The sequence below is a fragment of the Idiotropiscis lumnitzeri genome, chromosome 7 (assembly GCF_059441095.1).
Source record: "Idiotropiscis lumnitzeri isolate Australia: NSW breed Sydney's pygmy pipehorse chromosome 7, RoL_Ilum_1.0, whole genome shotgun sequence".
NCBI lineage: Eukaryota > Metazoa > Chordata > Actinopteri > Syngnathiformes > Syngnathidae > Idiotropiscis > Idiotropiscis lumnitzeri.
In genome coordinates this window covers 8,024,757-8,044,628 of record NC_142397.1, presented here as the reverse complement: position 1 = coordinate 8,044,628, position 19,872 = coordinate 8,024,757, and the positions used below count along the sequence as shown (strand labels likewise).

The 19,872-nt window shown below is 40.9% G+C and overlaps 1 protein-coding gene across 5 annotated transcripts; it reads right to left on the bottom strand.

Annotated features, from left to right (window-relative positions):
- Positions 1 to 8,179: 8,179 nt before the first annotated feature.
- Positions 8,180 to 18,889, bottom strand: pde9ac (phosphodiesterase 9ac). Of its 5 annotated transcripts, none has more exons than XM_088301256.1 (20): positions 18,721 to 18,889; positions 18,411 to 18,579; positions 16,055 to 16,125; positions 15,698 to 15,775; positions 15,336 to 15,379; positions 15,176 to 15,230; positions 14,932 to 15,002; positions 14,751 to 14,838; positions 14,407 to 14,485; positions 14,265 to 14,339; positions 14,084 to 14,170; positions 13,113 to 13,217; positions 12,944 to 13,026; positions 12,546 to 12,702; positions 12,127 to 12,240; positions 11,743 to 11,847; positions 11,446 to 11,574; positions 11,280 to 11,375; positions 10,031 to 10,113; positions 8,180 to 9,248 (listed from the first exon to the last, which is right to left on the bottom strand). In XM_088301256.1, exons 2-19 carry the CDS (start codon positions 18,477 to 18,479, stop codon positions 10,063 to 10,065), a joined length of 1,557 nt encoding a protein of 518 aa, XP_088157382.1. In that variant the 5' UTR covers positions 18,480 to 18,579; positions 18,721 to 18,889; the 3' UTR covers positions 8,180 to 9,248; positions 10,031 to 10,062. The 5 variants fall into 5 exon arrangements, with proteins under 5 accessions (XP_088157382.1, XP_088157384.1, XP_088157380.1 ...); XM_088301258.1 differs by having other exon boundaries at positions 10,031 to 10,107; XM_088301254.1 differs by lacking the exon at positions 10,031 to 10,113.
- Between the last annotated feature and the right edge of the window lie 983 nt (positions 18,890 to 19,872).

Genomic DNA, 19,872 nt, shown 5'->3' with positions numbered 1-19,872 from the left:
TTCACCATAAATTTACGTAACTTAAAAAAAATTACGTTAGTTCACGCGAGATCTTGTCCCTACGCAAAAGTAGCGTATGAAAACAAAATGGCGGAAGCAGAGAAGTCAGTGCCAGCAAGCATGACGGCAGATGTAGTTATTGTTTTGATAAGGTCATGTTAAATAACACGTACATGATTCATGTAACTGCATTGGCTTCAATTAATGTAAATATGAATATTTCTACTAATGCACTTAGTTACAGTTTGTACTTATTACAGCATCAGTTGTTCAAAGAATGTGCTTGAATATATAGGAAATAAATAAATAAACTGAAGTCCCGGTTCTTTAAACGGGTGGAGAGAATCTCTTTCTGGATGTTCGGAAGCCCTGTTCTGAACTCCTGTCATCCTTGATCTATTCTGAGGGTGATACGTGATCAATTAATCGATTTATTAATGTGTTGCCAAACGATGGCTGGGGAGACTCAACTACAAAATGCAGTTTCCAAACATATGTGTGCAGGCATGTGAAGGAACTCTTCAAACATGAAATCTTGCCATCAAATGGCAACCCATTGTCAGCAATTGACGAGCTGAGAAAAGTGATGTCGCCAGCAGTGCAGAAATAGAAACGTGTAAATGAAGCAGTGACGTATTTCAAACAAGTGATTGTTTTCAGTCATTTGGAGCAAATGAACGTGTTGTATTTTCAGGCCTGGTGTAAATGTTTCAAAAAACATAGGGACACCTAAGTATATTCCCGTGGGATTTTTTTAAATTACTTTTACATAAATCGTTTGGACTGCTCGCCCATCCATCAAGTGTGCAATTAAGATGACCTTATTTCCAAAAATGTGTAAGTGAAGAAACAGTTTAGAGTTTTCGTAGCTTGCGACATAATTACCACTCTCTGACCGTGACTCAGAAGCCTGGGTGAGAGAATGTCTGTCATTCTCAAGCGATGACACTCTTATTGTGTAAAAGGCAAAAGGTAAGCAGAGCTGCAGTCTTAGAAACACAAATTAGTTGCCCTATCAATATTACACCTCAATGTGCAGGCTAATTAAAAAGTGAGATTCCATGGCTTGCTGATGAAGTGCTGCCTCAAGAAATGAAAAAAAAACAACACAATTTTATGTCAGCAAGGCATGGCACTCTCTGATCAACATTGGGCTGAAATTTGACTCATTATTTAATCAGGTTGTTGCGGTATAACTTGCCAGATGGGAAGCGACCAAAGAGGAAAAAGAAAAATCATAATCGAAATGCAGATGTGTGCGCCACAAAGACTACATTAATGCTTGTTTGCAAAAAAAGACGCATGTCATCCCCTACACTGAACCATCTGAAGTCCTTATCTCTCACGGCATTGTGGGTGGGCCGAGACCCCGGGGGCCGATGACCCCCGAATGTGCCAGCACTTGAGTGTGGCGCAGACTACGAGGCACGGTCGCTCCAGTGAAGGAGAAAGCAAACACAGAGAGGCCATCAGGCAGAGCAAACAAAGATTTGAGTCGGGGCCTGGAAAACCAAACTGGGGGCCGAACAGATTGAGGGGGAGGAGCTTGAGAAAACAAAACATCTTTAGTGACAACATTTAATCGTCAAGAGCTGTCCACGTGCAGTCTCCCCCTCACTCCCCCCAAAAAATAAATAAATACATTAAAAAAATATATATATATTATATATATATATATATATGTGTGTGTGTGTGTGTGTGTGTGTCATTTCAAGATCCTGTACGGGTGTCGGTCCAAAGTGCAGAACTGGAGTGACGCCTGCAGTGACACAGCAAAGAAAGACGCAAGCCACAGTGTGCACATGACGTTCATTATTAACTCACAGTCGCAATCACTTCATACACACACACACGCACGCACACTAGAGAACCAATGATTAGTACACAAGCCTAAAAAAAAAAAAGAATTCACAATCCAATACGTCATGTGCGGCTCCAAACCATTTTTCAGCCATTTCTCACCGTTTTCTTTTCTCCTGCACCACATTTGAACCAACACGCTGCACCTCATCACTTCCTGTCAAGGCAATCGCGAGGCTAAAGAGACACATGCTTATTAGAACCCTTTGCTTTCTTTCCAAGCTCCTTACAGAAAACGACAATAATTTCACAAAGAGCTGATCACCAAGCACTAATATCGTCGAACACCATCTAATACCGTCTATACATCCGCAATATTTTCCATCAACGCGTGGATGTTTCCCAGCTGCATCACAGCCGAATGAGGACAGCCAACGTCTGGTCTTGATCTCGTCTCTCCACCACGCTCACATGCAAAAAAAAAAACTGTTGATCCAAGGATCACCAGAGCCAAAAAATCATGCTGCTTTCCCGGCTCCTGATGATATTTTCATATATTTCCTCCCTCTTAAGCTGTGCTCAGGGTGTCGGGCCTGCAGCCAGACAGGCGGGAGCTCGGCGGGAGATATCCCCTTACACATGAGGCGAGCCGGAGCCAGCGACGAGAAGCAAGGAGGTGCACGGGGCTCGCATGGAGGTGAAGTACAACATTTAATAGGCAGGACAGAATGTATAGTGCTGCGTTTTGACACTTTAAGACCCAATTCCGCTCTGTCTTAATTCTAATTCTTCGTCTTCTCTAGTGATGGGGTAAATGAAGCTTCAAATCTGCTTCATGAACCAGTTGTCGTATTTTTGGACTCCTGTAGATGGCACTCTCGGATCAACATTGGCCTGACTTACCATTTTTTTAAACGCTTTAATTAAACCAAAAGTGCCATCTGGAGGATTCAAAAATACAACAATTGTTTCACAGAGCAAATTTGAAGCTTCATTTTCCCATCACTAATAATGGATCCGCAACGTCAACTGCAACTGTCGCGCTTCTCCTCACAAGGGTAGTGGGGCGCTGGAGCCTATCCCAGCTGTCATCGGGCAGTAGACGGGGGACACATTGCAGGAAATCGCAGGGCGCAACCATCCGCGCTCACACTCATACCTAGGGGCAATTTCGAGTGTCCAATCATGGTTTTGGAATGTGGGAGGAAACCGGAGTACCCGGAGAAAACCCACGCAGGAATGGGAAAAACATGCAAACTCCACACAGGAAGGCCGGAACCGGAATCAAACCCACGACCTCTCCATTGTGAGGCCATTGTGCTAACCAGTCGTCCACCGTGGCGTGGCGCGCTCGGACTATTATTATCATCATATCATCCGCTACTTTTTTCCTCGATTTCGAACCATGCGGCTAATACAACGGTGTGGCTTTTCTGTGGAGTTTTCTTTCACTGATAGGGGCGCTCTATAGTTTTATATCTATCTATCTCTCTCTCTCTCTCTCTCATTCTCTCTCTCTCTCTCTCTATATATATATATATATGTATATCCACCGGGGTTAAAAAAAATACATCAAAGCCCCCACCCCGCTGAAACTGCCTCATCCTGAACGTGCACACCTATTGTGAAGGAATTTGATGGATATTCCCATAAACTTAATGACAGAGTTGCAGGAGGTGTGGCATACTATTGATTTGTGTCCAAATAAATAAACACGTTGGGGAGTATAGCTGGGAGCATAAAAGCTCACAATAGGGCGAATGTTTCCTGGCACGCTTCCAGCATGAGATGAACGATGATTAAACACGGGCAGGAACGTATTATTTATCTTTTCCTATAACGGGAGGTTATGATGTTATCGCTGTGGTGGAACAACCGCCTCCCGAGTATTACCTCACAAGCCTCATCTCTCTGTTTGCACACTTTGAGACCTTGCAAATGTTTAGAAGAATAAATAAACACAAGTGATAGGTGGTTTTTGGCCGTGAACCTCCAGCATCGGATGGCTCGGGTCGGGAGGCCCAGCAAACATCTGTTCGGCAAATGCAGCAGATATCTGCTCGGCTTTTAATTCTTCAAAAAATACGGATGTGGTTTCATTTTAAAATGGTTGCCATGTGTCTAAGAATTTTATTTCATTTTATTTATTTTTAATTTTAGTTTATAGCTCAGAAAAGGGGGCTCATCAATAAAGTAGAAAAACAATTATAATTTAAGTCAAAAAGAGAAACTCATAAATGAACTGCAATTCAAATGAAGTTGTGTAAAAAATCTGAATATTTGAATTTGATACCTGAAATAAGTTTCAAAAAGAACTTTAGAAATTTACCTTCTGAGGATAAACAATAGAACCCTGTTTATCAGCAAATCTACCTTTGTTGCTGCACCGTTAGTGTATCAGCTGCTTAACGTTTACCGCCACATTGATGCTAGTTTCATACGCGTGTCTATTCTTCACATTGATGTCATATTATATCCGAGTGTTGCATTTTTAAGTGAAAGTTTTTATCCAATCAGAATTTAGCTAGTTCGTGTTGCCAGGCAGATTTCACAATACCAGTAGCACGCACAATTCGTCAGAGGCCTTCAGATGCAATCGTGCAGGCATTTGTTCCGTCAAAGTCAATGAGGTTGCAGATTTGATAGACAGTTGCGATAGCCAATCAGATCACGAGTTGGTTCCAGTAAGGTCTTCTCGTTGGCCTTACGCTGAAGAAAATGAAGCTTCAAATTTGCTTCATGAAACGGTTGTTGTTTTTTTTTTTTTTGGAGTCCTCCAGATGCTTTTAGCCCAATGTTGATCAGAGAGTGCCATCTACAGGAGTTCAAAAATACTACAACTGGTTCACGAAGCAGATTTGAAGCTTCATTTACCCATCACTAATGAACGCATTTTGTGATTGGATACTCACTCGTGAAGGGGAAGCACGATGCGCAATCAACACGTTCCCCCCCCACCCCTGCTCTCCAGTACATGTCCATTAGGGCTGCTTTACAGCACCAACAGTTCTGCTCGCCAAAGAGATAAGAGGCCAGGCCTGCTGTTGGAGTTCTGCCAGCACACAATCAAGATGCCTGTGCTAGATTTTCATGCTGTAAACAATGTATCGCCGTGTAGTGGACCATCAGACTTCTTTTATATTCTTAGAATCAGTATAGACTTGTGAATCAATGTAAATGTAAACGAATGTTGAGAGGCAAAAAAGATAAACACGGGCTGCAGTTACAGTACAAAAGGTTAGAAAAACAGCCTTGGCAGCCAATCAGAGGAGTTAAAACAATGAACTGGTCCGCGTCTGGTCATCGTGGGGAAGGTTGAGGGTGGGTGGGGGTGAGGGATTAGCCTGCATGGAAAGATCCGACAACACAGGATAGTCCCCAAACGATGCTGGTATGTTGGAAACTTGATTCAGTGAAGAGAGCCTGTACGTGCACAGCTCGTTGGAAATCTGATCTTTGCTTGTTTGCGGAAACGCAAGTTACCTTTGATAGTGAAACCACGTGACCTGCGATTGAACCGAAAATGAGGTGAAACAAACACATGCACAAGTACAGTCCCGCAACAAAAAAAGTTTGATGTTTAAAAAAAAAAAAAAAAAAAAAATTGCACTTTAGTAGTTTGTAGCTTCAGAAAAAACATGCAAGCAATGACATAAGAAAAGAGAATGTAAACAAATTAACTCGTTGGCGGAAATAGAAGTAAAAAATTACATTCATTTTATTTATTTGGGTTGTCCGTAAACAATGATCTGGAGCTGCCCCTTCTGCTGCGTACGCCTTGGCCACCAGGGGGCAGTGTCATACATCCAGACATACGGATCAGAATTCACGCGGAGACGTCGCCGCTCCTCAATAAGCCGCAGCAATATCAACCATTCTTTGCAGTGGATAAAGAATATATGCTTGCCAACCTGGAACATGCATTGGTTCACCATTTGCGTTCAAATAGACAATACCACGACGCTAATGCTATTTTTTTAGCCTGGCTAATAGTGTTTTGTATACCATAGTTTTCTATATGGACCATAAGGCACACCTGTACACAAGCCGCGGCAACTCTTTTTCAGAAAAAAATAATAAATAAATAAAAAAAATAAAATAATAATAATAATAATAAACAACATACAACAGCAGGCTATAGGCCGCAGTTTTCTTTGTTGAAAAAAATGAGTTGTTTACTGCATGTCCAGAACAATTTTGCACTGTGAATGCATATAAAGGTCCATAAACAGATTGTTATAACAGTGCCTTTTAACATGGCAACAACTTTGCTTATTAAAACAGAACAGACCCAAGAGAAAAAACTGATTGAGATTTATTTTGTTTATTTTCTGAATTATAGAGCGCCCCTAGTGGTGAAAGAAAAATCCACAGACAAGCCGCACCTTTGTATTAGCCACATGGTTCAAAATCTAGGGGAAAAGTAGCGGCTTATAGTCCGGAAAATATGGTAGTTATTTCGTTTATTTATTTATTTATTTTTTTTTTAGCATTAAGGTAGCAGACTTTAAAGCAAAGGTGTATTGTTGTTTTAAAGGCACAGGGTGTAGTTGTCTTTGTTTTCCTTTCAGTTTGATGGCAAACTCGATCTGAGAACAGCAATAAACAGCTCGAAGGCTTTTTTTTTGAAGAATCGTTGACTCTTTGTCAAAGTGCGGCATCTTGTGATGCGAGTTGCCACCATCGTAACCTGACTCAATAAACGTTGGGAAACGCTACTCTCGATTGATGACATTGTATTTCAACAACCTGTTACCACGTGAGTGCACGCCATAAACACCGGAATAAAGCAACAGTGCACGGGAACTGGAGAAATCTCCTCGCTGGATTTACCGCCGTTATCCTTCATTCGTGGAGGCGATGTTACAATGAAACATGTCATTTTTTCCCAACATAAAATAGAATGCGACAAGTATTCAGCGCCATCAATGGGACGTATTATCTCGCTATCTATTATTTGGATTGATAAAATGTGACTCAACTTGTGACATGCCAATAAACATCAAGAATGTTACAAATAAAAGTGGCCTTTCATTCCGAGCCGGACATGACCTGTTTCGATTTGTATCGCTCAGTGGGAACATTATGTTTATGACTGCTTTTCATGATTTAATTACGATCTATGGTTCAGCGTGGGAGGTCCCTGTTAACTTGTAATGAAAACTGTAGCGCTTCTAGCTAATATTTGACTTTCTTGGATGTGTTTATTTTCTAGGAAGCCTAGCTACAGAAACAATAATAGAAGAAATATTTGTATTGTGAAAAAAAACAACTTGTGACATTTTTTGGTTGTTTTGTCACTGCTTCTACAATGAAATGACATTTTAAAAGTACTCCATGTGATGGATCAAAGGAGGCCTATCAAATTTTATTTATATGCTAGCTTGACTGCAGACTGTAAATTGTCTTTTATGTTTGTATGGTTGTTTGTTCATATTTCCGCTTCGATTTAATGGCAAACAGTTTGGGATGTATTCTGTCTCCGGTCCAAAAAACTGTGAGCAATTACTCATAAAATGTTGCACTTTGGATGTATGTTTGCAGATCACTACGAGGTTAACAAAGGACAAAGGAGGACAGGAACGTACCATTTCCTTATTCTGCGACAAGGCAAAGGCTTCCAAGTGACTCAGAGGACGTCAAAAAAAAATAATAATTGTTGTATCTTCTACCGTTATTTTAGGTAAGTTTGAAAGAAGACTCAGGTATAGACGGATGACTTTTAATCGCTACGGAGCAGGATAACGTGGCGATCTCTCATTCAGTGTGATGACGTCACATATAACTACGCGAATCGATACAGACCAAAACACATTAAAATAATAATTTGCATTACAAAAGTGGGGGAGAAAAAAAACTGGCACGTCATATTTTGTTCTTTTGTGTAAACAGGCTCATTCCTGGTAGGATGACTGGAATGCACCATTTTGGATTCTGGTAATTGGGAAGAGTTTGCGTATTTTGTCCCCTGTTTTGTAGCTTAAAAGGTTGGATGAGAGAAACATACGCATTTTTTTTCCATAGCGGTGAAAGACGATTTCCATTCCCAATTCTCATTTCTCAAACACACGTGGACAAATCCTGGAAAATGTATTTGTCCATGCTGTGGAATGTCACCCCAACTAAGAAAGCTGATCATTCCTGAGAATGTCAGGGTGATGTTTTCTCCACCTCCGCAACAAGAAGCACGTCATTGTCTGCGTGTGCGTCGGGTCACGTGGGACCATCCTGGCCGGGCTGTTTTGTCGGGTCAGCAAGAGAAGACGAACCCGAGCGGGTGACTCACTCATCTGCCTGATGTTCCAGTCTAATCTGTGGCTTGGCACTGGATAAATGCGGAATTTGGTTTGTTTAAATAGACGCGGCGGGGAATCTTGCAGTTTGCACACTCTATATTTATTTAGAAAGTAGCAAGGGTGTAATGAGCAACAGATAAAGACAATAAAACAGGGTAGCATGGAATAGTCACTTGGCGTATAAACATTGTTGTAATTTAAAAATAATAATTGTTTGGTTACTCGTTGACACACCACTGAGGGTGTCGTAGAGTGACGTCACAAACGTGAGCCCGAGTTAATGTACTGCACGCGTTTGCGAAGCAGTTAAAATCTGTTATCCGGTTGGGTTTCAACAGATAGTGTGTCCTCGTGTGAATAAGGAACGAATTTAAACATAATTCATCGTAATCCATGTGTCCCTGATTTTATGTGTTTAACCATTAAACGATCGTGTAGGGATTATAAACACACACACACACACACACCAACAGTATGCTTAAATCAAATTGTCACATATTCACCGCTTTTTGGATTTTAATTTGGGGAAGTACAGCTCATCACTGGGAGGTGAGGAAGAATGCAGAGTATCCATGTGGAAATATTGTGCTTTGTATGTAAAATGTCCTGAAGCCTAACGTGTACACGTTCATTGTTTTATTTCCAAATTCATCGTGCTGTATAAAAGCAACATCATAAAAAAAAAAATGGTGTCATTGTCCAAATACTTCTGGACATAACTGGATACTGTTTATTTCTGTGTGATTAGAAGTAATACAAACACACATATTCACTGTAAATATCCTCATTATGTGGGTATTTGTTATGGCTTCTGTACTTCTGAAATAAATGGGTGGGAAAAAAAAAACTAAATCACATCAACGCACTCATCTAATGATTTGCAATGTATATTTGTTACTACGACTGAATGGTCCATTGATGATGCGTTATTTAATGAAATATTTCATGCGCCTCTCGGTGACATACAGTGCAAAAAGTCTAAGTCAAAGTTGAAGATATGATGCCCCATTGGTGCCTAACATCAGTCGAGTATATTGCTGAGTCGTCTCTCTGTTCTCTCCTGCCGCGCCGTCAGAACGCAGAAGTGCAATGACTTCACCCAGACTCGCTCTTCTTAAAGTCTTTGCTGAATTTGAACACAAAAGAGGACCCCTGTGAAGAAAGGACACCATGAATTAGTGTTCAAAAAAAGTAAAAGAAATAAAGAGATGCACGCATAAGACTCTTTTGTCTTAGATAGAAAATCTAGTCAATATTACCTAAAACCTGCTGTCAAAATTTGCATCCATGGAAAACTAAATCCTACCCTAAATGGTGCAAAAGTTGTGTTCAGGGATTGGAATAGTTTTTACGTCTAGGGCTCGGAGGTTTATCATATCGATTGATATTGATACATATATTTCTTTTACTCAGTCAATATAAGTGATAAATGTCAATATAATAATAAAACCCGCACCAGACTATAAGCCGCTGTTTCCCATGTTGAAAAAAAAAAAAAAAAGAGTTGTTTACTGCATGTACAGAACGATTTTGTACTGCCAATGCACATAAAAGAAAGCATTTCACTTAATTTCTGAGCAGAAATGGTGGGAAAAGTGCACCAATAAGATTGAAAGGAAAAAAAAAAGCACGCATGACAATTTCATCACTTCTATTTTCCGCATTTCAACTGCAATGTGTTGAATTTCCTTTTAGTAATACAGAATCAAAACATTAGTCGCACGTTCAAGTTGTTTAATCCAATCATTTTTTTTTCTTACTACATTCTCACAAATATGGATTTTGCCTTGATGGCGAACCTGAATTTAATCATGATTGCAATTCAGCGTGATGAAAGTGTTTGCATGTTCCTGAGCGGTCGAGGGAGGCAGAGACAGTCACACACTCAGGACACTAAATGCTAGCACACAACCAAGGCGTCACTTCTTACTTACACAGATACCACTGCACTCACTCACTGTCGAGCTTACTTCTTCTTCCCGCCTAATGACATATTTTCAGTTTTTTTCTTCTGTGCCTCATTGAACAAAAGACATACCTTTATGTTAGCAAGTGGCTTTGGATGGGGGGGGGAGGCGGTGCGCATGCATGTGTGACCGTGTGCACCTCATACAGACGTGACATAGCTATCGGAGAGTTGGTGACCCCGACATGAAACATTTTTGAATTCATCAAATTGGAACTGTTGACTTGAGCACGGGTTTTGAAAGTGTGGGAAAGTATGTGGCGAAAACGTGATCACCCGATGACTAGTGGCTTGACATTCACAATTGCACTTTTTTCCCTCTTATGCTTTAAATTAGTGATGGGTAATTGAAGATTCAAATCTGCTTCATGAACCAGTTGTTGTATTTTTGGACTCCTGTAGATGGCCCTCTCGGTTCAACATTGGGCTGAAAGCACACTGACTTGCCATTTTTTAAACCAACAGTGCCATCTAGAGGACTCAAAAATACAACAACTGTTTCATGAAGCAAATTTGAAGCTTCATTTTCCCATCAATACTTTAAATTTAAATAATTTTTAATGCTCGAAAATGGCATTTTGTGCGTGTGCTCGTGGCAATACAATAACCGCCGTGAACAAATTCTCACAATGGCCGCCTTAGTTGCCCAACAAGGACCCTGAAAATATTTCACAACGAATCACTGGCGGGACAAAAGTTACATACTACAATGCTAATACTATCCGTTAGCTCATCTATGACGTTTTGCATTGTGTGTTAGCATTGAGCTAAGTGGACTAAAGCTATGAGGTGTAATAAACCCAAATGTGTAAAGTTTTCCCGGGCAGGCTGTAAGATATTTACACAAAATTGTGGTCAATACACCTTATTTTAAATTTAACAACAACAAACTTTTATTTATATTGGATTGTAATTTGTGCTGCCTTTCACAACAGCAAAATTACTTGATTTGAATAAATAGCCTTTTAACAAATAGTTGATGTCGTTTATATATTTATTTATTTTTCAATCTCAAGTCCCCCACACTTTGAAAACCGATGAACTAGGTGTTACCCCGTCGAAGGGATTTTGTGCAAATTTTCCACATTAAATGACAGAAATGTGACATGAGATGCTCGTGATGTCCACATCCGGATGAAGTTCATCGCTCTGTTCAAAATGGCTCATATTTGAGACACCGACTCATTCACATACGCGATATATAAAATAGGTTCTACCTCTGTCATGGCATCGTCAATCTGTTTCAGCTCCTCGTAGTGGTCTCGTGAGTCCCTCAGGGGTTGAACCATGATTTCCTCAATTTGAGGGAAAAGCTGTTGGAGAAGACAAGAGTGAGAGGCTTGGCAAGGTGTTCACATCGTTGACACGCGCAGGTGAGCCGACCTTCATGACGGTTTCAAACATGGGGATGAGAACAAACTTGATGAAGCCGATCTGAGCGGTGGGCTTGGTAACTTTGTCTCTGTCCATGAAGGGGGCCACCGGGAGGCCCTCCGACTTTTCCCGATCACTCTGGGAGACACAGAGGGTTACATGCTGATCTTGTGCAATCACTGCCTATGCACAGTTCTGTTGTATTTAACTTTTGAGTTCAAAGCATCAGCATATAATATTGAAGACTTGTATTTAATTATTTATTTATTTACTTTAGATTATAAAATGGTTTGGTTGAGTGCTCACCTGCATAAAATACTCCTCCAATAGGCAGTCCACCCACGGCTCGGCCACCTCGGTGGGCCGAACCTCATTGGAGATGTCGCAGCATTTGATCAAGACCATCTTGAGCTAAAAAATTCAATAAAAGTTGTTGTACAAGACATACAAGCTACACCAACAGTTCTCTACTTCTTCTAATTCGGCTATGCGATCTGAACATCCAGATGCGGCAACGACTCATATTCCAGCCGGGCGTTTCCTGCCTAAAACTCAGCGCTAAAAGGAAACTCGATTGTGTCTTCTCGGTCAAGTCAGAAGCAGATTAAGCAGTGAGTTCACTGAATGTAAAGGGAAAACAATGCGCCGCTCGTGCTGTATAGTGCCGTCATGATGACACGATGTACGTACGCATGTCACATGCTCCTCATTGGTGAAGTCGAAGTTGTCCACTTTCTGCTTGAACGAGTCCAGTATCTCGCCATGTCTGGCCATGTCAGTAGCCAGGATGAGAGTGATAATGGCCTGCAGTCAGAAAAGAAGAGTTAGCTTCTTGTTCGGGTTGGCTTAGAAACTGTAGTAGGCGATGACAATGTGATTCGTTACTCCCCTCTGATGAGATCCGATTAAAACGCCGTACCACGAAATGAAACAAGATATCAATGTTGGCAATTAACGCCGCATTTGTAGAAATATAAATTGGGCATTTCCAGAGCTGGGCAGTCAATCCAGTGTTTGGGGTGGGGGGGGACTGACATGTACCCAGCTTGGTAAATGTGCTAGGTGTACCTAATGAAGTGTCTGGTGAGCGCATTTGTCGGCCCACTCACCTGTCGAATCTGTTTGAATGCTTCCGGATCCACGTTTGCGAAGATGTTACACTCGGGAAGGGAAAGGATTTGGAAGGCCACCGCACAGTGATGGTTCTCCAGTGGTGAGATGTCATTGTAGCGCACCGCTAGCTCCGTGCGCGCGTTGATTTGATATCTGATAGGCGTACGACATGGGTGGATGCTTTTAGAAGGGTGAGAAAAAAATTCTCCAAACTACAACAACCAAGAGCTAAAACACACGATTTCAATCTCTCGTTGTTTTCTTACGTGGAAGCTCCCTGTGGTGAAAATAGTTGCACAGTTCAATGCCATCAAGTGTCAAAACATTCAGAGGTTAAAGTCATCTCCAGTGCTTTATCAGTCAACACAGCCACAGGGAGAATAGCAAATCTTACGTGTTGTTGTATCCAGGGTGGTCCAGGTCGTGACACACCGCAGCTGTCATTAGAATGCCCATATCAGTGAGAGTCAGCTTGTCCTGTACACCAACAGTGAGCGTTTACGCAATTTATAAAGTCCAAATAAGGTCAGAGTTACCCCCCCCCAAAAAATGGGAAGCCGCACCTGCAGGTTGCAGAGGTGGATCATGCCGTACATCATCTGACTAACGCAGAAGCAGTGACGGAAGTTGTGGAAGGGGTTGCTGCGGTAGTTCTCCTGGATGGCCAACTAGAAAATTTGCAAGATAAAGAAAACAAAAAAAAAAAACATTTTATAACAGGTTTGGATTTGTGCAACTATTTTTTCCTGTAAGAAATGATAGAACTAGAAATGCTCAGTTTCAAGGTCGAGCTGAGTTGATCTAAAATCAATTTCAATTGTGAAGGCATATTTTTAGGTAGCATTTGTTTCACGTGTTAAATTAACAATTTGACTTTTTTTTTTTTGACGCCACGTTTTTGTTTACATGCAGTGCTCTAATCGTGATCAGCCGATTTCTGTGGAAAAGGATGCAATCAATACCTTTTATTGCCGATCACAAAACGATCAACCGCAGTTTGTACGTTGCAACTCGCAACCAACTGGAGACCAGCTTGTCCGAAGTGGTGCATCCCATTCTCCTCCTCCTTCACGCTGTACGTTATGCTTTTGTCATGTCAACTTGAAATAATGTCACGTTTTTGTCTAATAAAGGGATGGAAATTAGGATAGAATTTTTTTTTTTTCTGATAGATAGTTTTTTGGGGAAAAATATTTTATCATCATCATCATCATCTATTTATTTAAAAGGGCAATTGGTAACATAAATGTTTGCAATATTACGTGTATTTAAAAATGAAGACAATTTGCATTTTTGATATTTTAGTTTCACCATAGTGGGCCATGTAGAATGATTTGCCGGGCCAGATCTGGCCCCCGAGCCTTGTGTTTGACACCTGTATTTTATCGGAATTTGTTGCAGAAAAAAAAAAGTCAATCCTCATGCTGAACCAAGGTACACTGACATCTCACGGGGCATGACTTTTTTTTTTTTTCATTCTGAAACACTATTTCCTGTATTTGTGTCACAATTTGGTGTGTCCCTTATTCCTTACCAGCCAGCGTTTGAGTGTGATGGGATTCATGTTGAATTCTTTCACCAGACCCAGGTCATGGTACATATACTCTAAGCAGCTCAGCATCTGAAGCCGTAAAGGAAAACACACATGCAAAAGACTTCAATTAAAAGCATGAAATATATTTAATCGAAGTGACTTTGCATACTGTACTATATACCTCATTATGCTCCCAGTGCCAAACATCAAACGTTGGCTTCTTCAGCGCCTCGACAGTCTCCTGCGACAGTGTATACTGTCGAGTACAAGAACAAGAAGTAAGAATCTGCACTTGTGGAAGTACATCGTCCCATCAAACGTACCTTCGGGTAATTGGGGACGTCTCGTCTCGGAGTGACTTTCTTCCCGTCGTCGAAATTGTATTTGCATGGGCAGTTTATCCTTAAGCGAGAAAGAAAGCGCAACATATTTGGGTTCATGTACGCAGATGTTTTTGCATTTTATTTTTGTTGATTCAATTCTATTGAAATTGTGCCGCTCCTTCTGTTGTGCTTACATTGGCCACCTGGGGGCAGTATAATACAGGCATATGGAGCCACAGGAGTATGATTCGTTCTTCACAGAGGATAAAGAATATATACCCCATTTGTTTTTTTCAAGACTTATGTCCAACGGTGGCATAATTTACGTAAAACGTCACAGTCACCTGCCGCCACTCCTCGATGTCATCTCATCCCGAAGCTTCCTCAGATCATTTTTACACTTCTCAATCTCCACCACCTTCAACCCCTCCACTGAAACATGAACGCAGCAACGACCAGAATTTGCATTTGTGGCGTCAAACCGCTTGTATGTTCAACTTGATTTCCTTCAAATCGACCACTTACGCTCCACTCTCTTCTCCAGCATGGCAAGCCTGTTGGTGACCTCCGTCTTCAACTCATTGATGCGAAATGCTCTGCGAGGAAATCGCATTGTGTCATTCACAGCAGCACAATAAGGAAATGGCACGGGGGGGGGGGGGGGACAAAAAACAACACGCCAATTGTTTTGAGCTTGTCTTCAAAAGCCTTGAGCAAGGGAGGTACACGTTAAGGTCAACTGCAGCCAGAGCATAATATAAATCGTTACCTGCTGAACTGCTCCGCCACCTGAGACAACACATTCTGAAACATGTCCTCCTTCTCTACATTAAAAAAAAAAGTACATCAGAAAGTTGTCACCTTGCTAGTTTCATCGTTGTTGTTGTCGACGCATGACTGGATGCGGGAGCGGTCGTTGGCTAACTTACCTCCAAGTTGGCCAGTAGACAGGGGGACAACTTTGTACAATGAGCTATACACAAAGCAGATTGTTATCAGTACCAATGTGTGTGTGTGTGTGTGTTTGTGTTTTCTTTCTCTAAAGATAAGTTACAGCTAAACAGGAAAAACAAATTGGGACCATGCCAGTATTCATTAGAATAAAATTAATATACATAAATCAATAGTCCACGACTAATTTCACTCGTCAATAATAAATAAATAAATACATTGATTTATTTTTAATCATTGATGATTGATTTTTTTTAACTGAATATGTGATATACTCTTTGGCGGAAATATCATTTCTATTTCTTTTATTTTTTTAAAGGAAATATCCTAGCGTGCATACTTGGGAGAATTGGAGGGCATGGTGGGATCTATCGAGACCAAGGCACCTTCTGGATCCACCATCATGATTGCAGTGTTCCTATAGGAAGAGCATAATAAGGAAGGTTAGAATACCACCAGCCATTATTTTGAAAAGAATCAACTTGACTGCCTTTCCTCGTTGTTGTGACATACACGACACAAACCCTTAAAAAACTAAATCTGGTCCTGCACCGCCCCTTTGTGGTTTGGAGGTTGAAGTGCAAGCCAAACACTATAATTTTTTTTTTGTAATACTACTTAGATTGTACTCCTACCTTAAGTTCAAATTTTAAAAATCTAATTGAAAAAAAAAAAAGAAATTGTGAAAGGAGACAACCTGGGGATGTTAGAAGAGGTACACAGAAGCTCCTTAATGTCACATGGACTGCAGTGTCTACTGAACACCACCTGGGAAGAACACACACGCAACTGCATTCTTGCAGAAATTCAAACGCAAACTCCACACAGCAAACACAAAACACATCAAACCGAAAAGGAATACACTGGACTCTATCGAGAACTTTTGATGCTTTTTTTTTGGGGGGGGGGGGTTATTACAAGGCCTCTGTGTTACGGCAAAGGGTGTGGCAGAGTGAACATATATCACTCTGCAGCTCAAAGCATAAAGAATAAAATCAATAGAAAGAGCGCTTTGAAAGAGGCTTCAATGTTCTTCAGAGAAAAAGCCCAACAACTCAAAGTAATTGCGCGATTCGATGTCATGAAAAGTGAGCGAACTGGCAAATGCATGTTACAAGAACAAGTGATGGTGATCTTGCGGTGACCTTGAAACGAAGCAGGTGTAGCAGACAAACACTATATTGTGGGTTCGGGCCCTTGAGCAGACATGTGCCATCAGCAGCTCTCTACTTGAAACACTTAGCAGACCGCCAAGTGTTGCATTGAAGCTCAAAGTGTATGTGCGCTTGCAATGATGTATAATAACGTCTAGATGGAGACAGCTATTTTTACTTTCGGATAATAGAATCGTTTGTAAGATGGCTGCGTGGTCGTCATAGCAAATTTATTGCTACGGAATTTTGTAAATCCTTTCCGATAAGGCAGTGGAACCATCTGATTTCTCCCATACGATCGGCAAAGAAGCTAAAGAAAAAGTCCATCGTTATTTACGAGCAGACCTTTTTTTTGGAAAATACAAAAATATGAGCAAAGATTGTATTGTGGCTGCATTTGCATATTAAATCCGACTGACTGGGGACGTTGTAGGCAAGCAACAGGATTTTTTTTTTTAGGATTTTTTTTCCCTCTCTCCCTCTCTCTAGCAGGAGAAACACCTGTAAGGCCAAGTGCGCCACTCTAGGGGCAGGTTAATTTTAGATCTGACTCAGGGGAGCTGAGACAACTGGGAATACTTGGCTGGCCAGCGGAAACCTCCTATGTCCAAATCTGGTCACATTTTTCACAAATTGATACAACTTTCTAGTGATTTTAAGGGCTATATAAATACATTTGAATTGACGTGACTTAACGTAAAAATAGCAAATACACAAATACAAATACACACTGACGCTACTTATGTCTGAGAAGTGTCGCAGAAGTGTGGCAAAACTACTTCAGTTTCCTCATTCTGCAGAAGCTGTGTGACGTAACTGTGTGGTTGTTGTTGTTTTTTTTGTGTTTTTTTCAAAGACAATAATAACGAGTGAAAATATTAAGGTTCGCTACATTTGAGTTGACTTGTTTGTTTAAAATCGATCCACGTTGTACGTCGCTGCAGAACGTCCCTCGAGCGTGTGTCACGGAGGTAAGTCTCCATTTCATATTAATATCCACTGAATTTACGGTGTGAGTTTTACTTTTGTCATCACGCATGGCTTTACACCTTTAAGGTCAATTTAATGTGTTTTTAGGCATTATTACATTGTCATGAGTGTGTAATAACAATATAAACTATAATACGTATATAGTATTCATGTAATTTGAAAAAGCTTCTCATTGCCTTATGCTGTCAATATAGATAGATATGTTGGGGATTTTTAATTCTATGACCTTGTCTGTGGTACTACTGTTCACTTTGTTCTAACGGAAATGTCCATAGTATTTATTATCTTAGCAGTAATATACGCTATGTACATAATCTATTCCAACGGTTCTCAAACTTTTTCCTCCAAGTGCCACATCAGATAAATTCTTGGCTCTCCAAATAAAATACAAATAGGAAAAGACTGTTTAAATAATGATTCAATTATGGAACATAAAAGTTGAATAGAATGTTTGAAAGATCAAAAACAAATCATAAGATTCACTGCAAATGCATTGTACTCAACATGAAAGTTAAATACAACTGAATTAAACTTTCAAAGTAAAAAAAAAAAATCCCTAACAGCATAAAATAAGATACAGTGAAACAAGCCATATGCATAGTTACAAGCGACATTCTAATATGTTGAATTTTTTAAATGTTGCTACTATTTAAATGTAATCCAGTGATTCTTTTGGCGACAACTAGAGCGATCGATTATTTCCACTGGCGGTGCACTTTGAAAATCACAAATCTCTTTTTGTGTTCAACTCATTCACTACCAACCCAGGTATAATGAATATAATTTTTTATGTCTATATCCGTCAATGGCAGTGAATTTCAAAGCATGTCATAAAATAGGCACATTTTGACTGAAACTACAAATCCAAGGAGTGGGGTTCTTTTGTATTCTTTTTTTTTCCAGACTCACCTTCTGCACTTTCCCATCCACATCCAGATAAATGGCTTTGGGGGCATAGGAGGAGGAGCTGGAGCCCATGTTTGACCTCCCTCTCCTCTTACGCGCCCGTGGCGATGCCGACTTGGACTGGCACTGATGGGCAAAGTTGAGGAGGCGAACACGGGAAGGTTTCTTATCACTGACGCACACACAAAAAAAAATAGGGGCAAAAATAAAAGGAGGACAACAGAAGAATAGATAACAACATTCATTTTCTCTTCCAAATTGATGAAATACGAACCTAATCGGGGTCAAATCAGCAGTAGACGTCAATACTCACAATGCGAGGTGTGCAACTTCCCCTGCGGAGAGCGAAGGTAACGTCCCCGGGGGCGACGACGCTGCAGCCGACTCACTTTCGAGACACGCGAGTTGTTCAAAACTAACGGCGCATTGGGGCTGAAGCGGGCGAAGCTGAGCGATGGAGATGCGGTGTGCGGTGTGAGGGAGACAGAGGGCTTTGGTGTACCATCAATATAACTGGCTCTCCTGGCCGGTTGCCGGGGGACCGTTACTATGGTAAGAAATAAGACAACCCCCCTGTGATCCGACGTTGTGGTCACAGGCCTCTTGTTCTCGCTGAGGGGAACATACACATAAACATGGAGGGCATCAATAGAGATTTGATCAAGTGCTTTGACAGGTGAACGACACCTGTGTTGAGCAGATGATTAATGCGAGTCCATGAGGCCAAACCATGAATAAAGGTGTGGGCAAACTACAGCCCGGGGGCCACATGCGGCCCGTTAAACGTTTTAATCCGGCCCGCCGAACATGAAAAAAATGAAATGAATAAACCTTGTTAATGTTTTATTTTCTAAATACAGTGTTTTTTCAAAGACATATATATTGTCGTAATGCTTTTGTTCACTTTCATTTAAAATGAAATGTTTTTTGTTTTTTTTACAATAAGGTGAGGTGACCAAAGCACTCCATCCATCTGCTCCTGGTCCGGTACCTCTGTCAAATTTTAGAACCCATCGTGGCCCGCCAATCAAAAAGTTTGCCCACCCCTGCTTTAATACATTCTTAACAGTCGGGTGATAAATATCCCATCCATACATCAATTATCCTCACGAGCGGCCAAAAAGAGAACAACCAGCACTTGAGTCAATTTGATCCAACTCTTGGGGTTATTTATTTAATCCCAAAATTGAGTAACTCACCTAACCAAAAAAAAAAAAAAAAACGGGTTTGGCTTCTGAACAACTCATTAAAATAGTCCCCCAAAATTGGGTTGTTTTACGGGTTATTCGTGTAACCTAATGACCCAAATGTGGTGTTCATACTTTATGACCCACAATTGGGTTATTTTTGACCCAACTGCACGGTATAAATGATATCCCGCATGTCTACTCCCCCCGACATAGACATGCACACAATGGTTCTCTCGTCTATGCTTGTCTCCTCATCCCGTATCCACTCGTGGGCT